The 7,732-nt window shown below is 38.7% G+C and overlaps 1 protein-coding gene across 2 annotated transcripts; it reads left to right on the forward strand.

Annotated features, from left to right (window-relative positions):
• The first annotated feature begins 251 nt into the window (after window positions 1-251).
• On the forward strand, window positions 252-7,430 carry LOC148323251 (uncharacterized). Of its 2 annotated transcripts, XM_088315360.1 has the most exons (9): window positions 252-609; window positions 738-856; window positions 2,108-2,168; window positions 2,265-2,332; window positions 2,696-2,798; window positions 4,901-5,019; window positions 5,085-5,230; window positions 6,406-6,482; window positions 7,089-7,430. In XM_088315360.1, exons 1-8 carry the CDS (start codon window positions 549-551, stop codon window positions 6,431-6,433), a joined length of 705 nt encoding a protein of 234 aa, XP_088171486.1. In that variant the 5' UTR covers window positions 252-548; the 3' UTR covers window positions 6,434-6,482; window positions 7,089-7,430. The 2 variants fall into 2 exon arrangements, with proteins under 2 accessions (XP_088171486.1, XP_088171484.1); XM_088315358.1 differs by lacking the exon at window positions 6,406-6,482.
• Window positions 7,431-7,732: the final 302 nt, after the last annotated feature.

A 7,732-nucleotide genomic window follows, 5' to 3' on the forward strand; every position in this document is an offset into this window, starting at 1 on the left:
TTTAAATTTTTTGTGGGCTGGATGTGGCCAGCGGGCAATTCAGTATACTGAACAATACTCCACAATCTCCACTTTGCTGCAGTGGCAGTTTATTTTGATCTGATTTATTTTGAGTACCAAATGATATTAATACTAATATTAAAATATGCCGTACAGTTTCGTGTTCTATGCATAACACTGAGTATAAAATAGAAAAAAATAGGTAGATTGCCTTTTTCTAAGCATGACGTCATCGTTAGCAAGGAGGGGCGTTCAAGGCCCCCACTGACAGACTGCGGCTGCACGGCTGGCACTAGCAGGGCGTGGGTTGGAGTGGATGGTCGCTTTGGTGTATCCATCAGATCAACTGCTAAATTTGCACCCGAACATTAGCTGTATAGCCAAAAAAATAGGACATTGATCGAGAATGATTATCGCGACTATTTTTGATTCGCACACGCGAACGCACTATCGCCGCTCCAAACATGTGTAAACTAGGAGCTTCCTCTTAGTTATTTCCACCTGTGCTCTATGTGGATTTAATTACCTTCACTAAAGTGAATTTGAAGATGGCAGGATGCTTATCTGATCCGCTTTGTCAGCCCAGCTCCTACCATGAAGCGTTTAAAGGTGAGTCTACGCTACCTTTTTAAAAATCCTCCATTTACTATATTGATCCATGTAGTCTCGCGCGCGCGCGTGTGAGTGTGTGTGTGTGTTATTATAACTAAGTGGGCTGCTGTTGTATATGTGCTTAGTGGAGCTCCAGGTGAAGAGACCACTGATGCCGCTTCACCTGAGCCCAGAACAGGTGGCTGTCGAGATGCTGTGTCTCTGTGGGCAGCTGGACCTCCTCATCAGGGCGCAGATGCACGAGGTAGAGACTAACCCGAGCATCCGTGAACGCCGCATTGTTGAAAACAATATAGGAGTACAGTACTGTTAAGTTACGTTAAACATTGTTCTACTGCGTGTGCGAAAATAATACTCTGTTTTGATTGACACTGTCAAAGAGGTACACCGCAGCAGTATATTCACAGCACATGGTTGTGGTCGGTTATTTAGAAGAATTAAATAAACCATGCTAGCCTCTTGCGGGGTCAAAATCGTGTCCACTATAAAACATAAATGCTCGTCACTACATACAATTTGTTAACTGGACAGGGATTTTTTATATAACACTTTAATATTCCATCCATCCATCCATCCATCATCTGTACCGCTTCTCCTCACTTTGTCATAATTCACCTGTAAAAAGAGGTATAACACTTTTTTTTTGCTTTGACAAAAAATAAAATCAGATGGATGTTGTATGTTGATAAGTGAAATTCTCAACGAGCAGCAATTTGGCAGGTAGTGAACAATTGTTTTGGTATGTTTGTTTGTTTGTTTTAGGCTTGAAGCTGATTATTGCTTCCGAGTTGTTTTACTGTCAAACTAAAGATAAAACAAAAATAACTACACGTACGTGCTTTGCTTTAAGAAATTCTCTTAATTTTAATTGTTAATCTGACAACTAATGCAACTGTGCTGACCCACAAGGGCGAGACATTCACCAGGAACCTGTAAATGGTGGAATCACACATAGACAGATTTAATTAAACTCACAGGCATATATTCTTCATCCTTTGTAAAAATTATATTACTACATCTTACTTAGTCAGCTATAAAACTCTTTTTCGTGAATCTTCGTCTGTGCTATACTGCCCACAAGTGGCTGAGGCACACACTTGAAGCAACACAATGCTGTTTAAAATTTAAGCAAATAAGGTTCAAAAACTGTTTGATTCTTTAAATTCTGTTTAACTATGGCATTACCATATATTTTTATAAAGAACAATACTGCATTATAGAGTGTTATTTTTCTTATTAAACAAAGAAACATTTTTGTTGTGCTTTTGGGAGGGTGGAACTGATTAATTGATTTTTTTTTTCATCTCACTTGGGAAAGATGATTTCAGATTTGAGTGTTTTCAGTTACAAGTGTGCTCAAAGACTTGTCCTTATCGTGGGCGAGCTGCAGCCTATTGCAGTTGACAGTGGACACCTTGAGCTGGTCACTCGCTGGACATTATACAGACGAATAAGCCATCACATTTACACCTTTTGTTTTTCATTCATGTGACAGTTCCAGGAGCAGATAAGACAAGGGTGCAGCCCTGAGGAGTCAGACACCTTCCAGGCTCAAGGTCAACAGTGCCAACATATTGTGCAGTATATAGGAATATTGTATTGTATTTGTGAGTACTGTATTGGATTTCAGCGTCTCTGCTGTCTTCCTCCAGGATCAGACATTCTCGACCAGATGCTGCAGTGCCTTGAACATCTACCAAAGCCTATGCCACAACTGGAGGTATCGCATTTCACGAATGGCTTCACATCAGGAATGGGCAAACATTTGTGCTCCACATTTTATTTTTGAAAGTTGAAATGGGAAATTCTGCACATCAAAGTGTATTTTAACTCTAAAAATAGAAATATCGTATTATGACAAATGAGGAAAAATAGCATACAATATATTTTTAAGATATAATTTCAGTGGAAGAAAAACCCTGTTAAATTAAAGCAACAAAAATATTACAAGACTTGATTATGTAAACAATTGAGCTGGCCATATGTGGGACTTTGCACTTCTCCTATAGATGCTATAGGTGTTAAATGAAGTGAACAAAGAAACAAAACAAAAAAAACATAGGTCTCCATATCCCCCCCATAGGACTACCTGGACATGGTGGGTTTGTCTGCAATGTTTCCACGTGTGGAGGTGTTCCTCATCCAAGGGAGTCCAGTGGACATGCTGGAGAGGCCACCAATGGACGGTAAGTCATTGCCTTTGGTGACTCAATACTGCTTTATTATGTATACAAATACACATAGTTTTACAAGCACAGTTGAATCTCTTCTATTTGTTCACATTTTGAAACCATTTGTTCCATATTGTCATGATTAACGCATTCTCATTTATTCAGAGTACAGACAATATTAACCACCACTAACCAGTCCAAATAGACATTACAGTACTTTTAAAATTGCAGTATTTTCTATCATAGCAGTACTTTTACTATGACTGTACTCTTATCATTACAGTATTTTCTATCATTGCAGTATTTTTTTTATCATTGCAGCGTTTTTATTTATTTCCCCTCTGTACCATGGACAGACATTAGAAGTGTTTCCTTACACTTGTATATGTTGTGGGATGTAAGTGTGTATATACATGGGGATCTGTGTATATACGTATATACTGTGTATATTTGCATGCTTTTTATGAATGTCCGCTGCTAATGTTATACATTAACGGCTACATTACACCGCCGCCTCTGTGTGATCTATATCTTTGCTGCTGTAACACTGCAAATTTCCCCATTGTGGGACTATTAAAGGACATCTTTATCTTTTTAAGAGCTGTAAAGCAGTATAAGGCATTTAGCTATTGGCAGAATCTTTCACACAGCAACACGACATGCCATCGTCCGATAATTGTCAGCGTCTGATGTTTTGTATAAAATATACACATAAAATATGTTTTTGGTCAGCGATAATTCTTTCAACACAGTAGTGTGACAGTTGGTGGGTTCTAGACAAATCGCTGATTTCTGCCGTTCCACCTCTGTTACTGCTCTGATCCTACATCCAAAATGGATAAATTGCCATGTCAACTTGTCTATTCCATTCCATTGGCTGGTGATATTTATACAGAGCAGCGACACAGGGAAAAGTAGATCATTGACTGGCACGGAAAACAGGGCTTTTCATAAATTTCACCAAAAAGCCGAATAAATTGCTAAGATTATGGGCAGAGTCAGGACAGGTTTGTTGCAAAAATCGGCTCTGGGATTTTGATTTAGGTCTGACCACGCTTGGCTACCACATAGCAGTCCCACTGATGTTCATTGGTTCAGTTTACTGTTCATATTGTAAATGGATGAATGGGCTGCTGTCCGCTAAATTGTGGGCCAATCTCTTGGGGTCAAATAGAGGAAAATAAAGATTAAATAGCACCGCGTTGGCCCTACCGGCCCATCCGGCAACTGCCCTCTTCCAGATGGCCAGTCCAGCCATGGCTAGAGTTAATACAATTGAGATGAGGCATGCTGAGGGTGGTGTGAAGTGATGTTTTTTTATTTTTAGATCAGGCATGACACGAGTACAGTGAACCCCTGCATATTTGTGGTTCAACATTCGCAAATTCACCTATTGCCTGATTTTTTTTTGGGGAACCCATTCCTGTTATTTGCAGAAAACTCACCTATTTGCTCTTTTTGTTGTCAGTCCCAAAATAAAACTATTACTTTGGTGCCATCTTGGCATTTGTTGTCAGGGAATGATGTTGAAGTGAGATGAGGAATTTATTTTCATTTAAAGTAGTGCTTTGACGCCATATTGTGGCATCTTGTTACCAAGCAACTTTGTTGAAATGAGTTGAGGATTTTTATTTAGATAAAAGTAGTGCTTTCCCACCAACTTGTGAGATCTTTGTTCCAAGGAACTATGTTGAAGTGAGTTGAAGAGTTTCATCAAAATAAAAATAATATCTAAATAACAGTATTATTTTGGGCCATCTACTTTGGGCTTATCCAAGTGAGATGAAGATTTTAATTTGATTAAAAGTAGTCCTTTGCCACCATCGTGTCGTCTGGAGACAATTATCATTAATGTGTAGCGAATTAAAACTACTGTATTCTGGGAGCACTGTACTATATATGCATATGTAATATTTAAAGTGGCTTGCCATGCAATTCTCAAAACAAATTAAAGTTGCATGCAGCAATGAATAGGTGCCACATTCGAAGGCATTGGTAAATGAGCATCACAATTTTGAGCGCATTTGCACAAAACCTCAACGTATCACACAAATGCTCATTCTTTGAAGTATATTCAAAATGGACGGAGTCACTGCAAGCTGATGCTTCCTTTGCAGACTATTTCGCCCACATCGCTAAACTGAATCAGCTGCTTGTGCTGAGTCAGCAGCTCGAAGACGACATCAGGCACCTGGGAAGTCACAAATACATCGCCCACCAGCTCTCTGTTATATACGTAAGATCACTTGCTTCCCTTTACTTTTAAGTGGCTTGCTATTAAAAGGGGCTTTTTTTTCACAGCAAGTAGTCAGCTCCTTCCAAAGTGTCGACATCTTCTCCGAGACGAAGAAGGACATCGAGGCCAACTTCAAGCAGATGAAAGAGTCTCTGGTGGTGGAGGAAGGCTCCAGGCACGAACCTCAGCTGGCTGCTCATTATATCCACTGGTGAGTTCAAGTGTATCATGTAAAACAGAGGAGCTGAATGTTTCAGGGTACCGCTGAGGGGCATAGTAAATAATACTGTGTATAAAATATAGGCTGCAACAATGTGAATACTTTATAGTTTTCATTTTGAATTCTTCATCATTCTGTTATTCTGTTCTTACAATCTGTATCATAGGTTATTTATAGCACGTACGTACTGGTAGAAACATTCATGTTGACATAAACCTGTATTTATGTATCATCTCATGCCTTACACAATCAGTGGTCAAGCGAGATTTTTATCTTTTGTGGGGGGAGTGGAGAGGGGTTTGTTTATTGATGCTACAACCTCACTTATTAAACATTTTTTGGGGTTAAAGAAAATATAAATATACATCCATGCATCCATTATCTAAGCCGCTTATCCTCAAAAGGGACCTGGGTGTGCTAGAACCTATCCCAGCTACCTTCTGGTAGTAGGTGGAGTACACCCTGAACTGGTTGCCAGCCTATCACAGGGCACTCAAAGACAAACAACCATGCACACTCACAATCACACCTAGGGCAACTTGGAGTGGTCAATTAACCTGCCTTGCATGTTGGAGTAAACCTGAGTACCCGGAGAAAACTCACGCAGGCCCGAGGAGAACATGCAAACTCCACACAGGAAGGCTGGAGCCGGAATTGAACCCTGTAGCTCTGAACTGTGAGGCGGACGTGCTAACCAGTTGTCCGCTGTGCTGCCCAAATAATATATTATTACTATTATTTTATTGTATTTTTTTAATTGCAATTATAATCGGCGTCAATTGTATATTTTCGTTAGGCACATATCAACCTGTTACTATCCACCCCAAATTGTGGGGTTTCACTGTCCATGTTATTTAATTACAATGAAGAACATGTATTATATATAATTAGCCTTTGAAAGCAAATATCGTATAAACGATGATTAAACCCTGCTTGAATATTCAAGTTTTTATTTTTTTTACACCCAATTAAGAAACTGAAGATTAACGTGACAATTGCATGTACATAATAGGGTTACATTAAATATTACAATTGTGCAAAATATGGCTACAAAATTGACCTTGTCTCTAATTAGCACTGATATTTTCTGTCTTGAAAAGATATGTTCCATGTATGAATACAGGATTCATTACCTTTCTGACACATGCCTGTAAAAATAATTGTAGGTTCCAGATCAAAGGCATGTCAACCTGAGATGCACCCAAAATATTTCAGTCTCGGTTTACCACGGGGTTTGTGAAATGTAAGTCTGAACTCATTCAATCCATCACTTACCTACACAAATGCAAAAGTAAATTCATAATTACAGCAAATATTGCATTTATATGAAAAATGATGAATATAAAACAATCAAATGAAAAACAATTAGTCACTATGTCTGCACCATTAAAAAACGAGGACCCATCTGTAATTTTTTTACAATCTGTCCGCGACCCACCCATAATTGATCTGCAATCCATTTTTGGGTGCTACACCCACTAGTTGAGAATCACTGATTTCAATTATATCGGTCAGCGCTAATAATTGTGAAGTCCCTGAGCAAATTAGATTGACATAGTAAATAGAGGTGGAAATCTGATTGGACAAAAAAAAAAAATCTAACATCCACGTGTATGTGCTGGAAGCAGAGCAGCTAAAAGAAATGCAAAAGACACATTGTTGGGAATAAATGAATAGGATTTTATGGAACTTATTGTAGAAATTAGGTTGCAAATGTGAGTCGGGGCATCTGACCGTTTACCATGGGTTGATATGCATTTTTGGTTGGATGCAATCTGCATTTTGTTGCTTTTTACCTGTCTTGAATAATCTAATTTAATTAAATCTGATCACCCTTTTTCCTCTGTAGGATACTAGACATTACTCACAAACTGACGTCAACGGTGTTGTCGCTGCCGGACGAGCTCACTGATGACCTTGACCAGGCGATGACCTTTATGTCCCAGTTTGTGTCTTGATGTTGTGTAACCACTACCCACAGTGGGCTACATTCTTAGTTAAAAACAAACAAACAAAAAAGATTTACACGGTGCTACACCATTAGACTCAACAGTGGGATTGTAAAATCCATTTAAAAATCCAACATGTACATTTTTGCTATGCTTTGTCGGAATCTTGCACCAATTGTCACTCCTCTTATGAATGCGTTTTATACCCGTAAGAATAAATTAAAATGCAATATGTAACTTGTCATGTGTTGGATTATTATTTTGTTTTCAAATGGACAGTGGAAGCTTCACAGTCAAAAGAGTCTATCTATCTATCTATCTATCTATCTATCTATCTAAAGGGAAAATGATAAAGGGAAAAAAAGGGAAAATTCCAAGAGACGTCAGAATAGAAGGGGAGTCAATCGTTCCAATGTTACCTGAATGCAGCATAGCACAGACCAATCGGTTAACGGGGAGGAACTCTATGAGAGATTGACGTTTAGTAAAAATCCAATCACACAATTCCGGTTTAGTATTTCAGCCAATCAAGAACGTTCTGACG

Source organism: Idiotropiscis lumnitzeri, chromosome 14 (genome assembly GCF_059441095.1).
Source record: "Idiotropiscis lumnitzeri isolate Australia: NSW breed Sydney's pygmy pipehorse chromosome 14, RoL_Ilum_1.0, whole genome shotgun sequence".
Taxonomy (NCBI): domain Eukaryota; kingdom Metazoa; phylum Chordata; class Actinopteri; order Syngnathiformes; family Syngnathidae; genus Idiotropiscis; species Idiotropiscis lumnitzeri.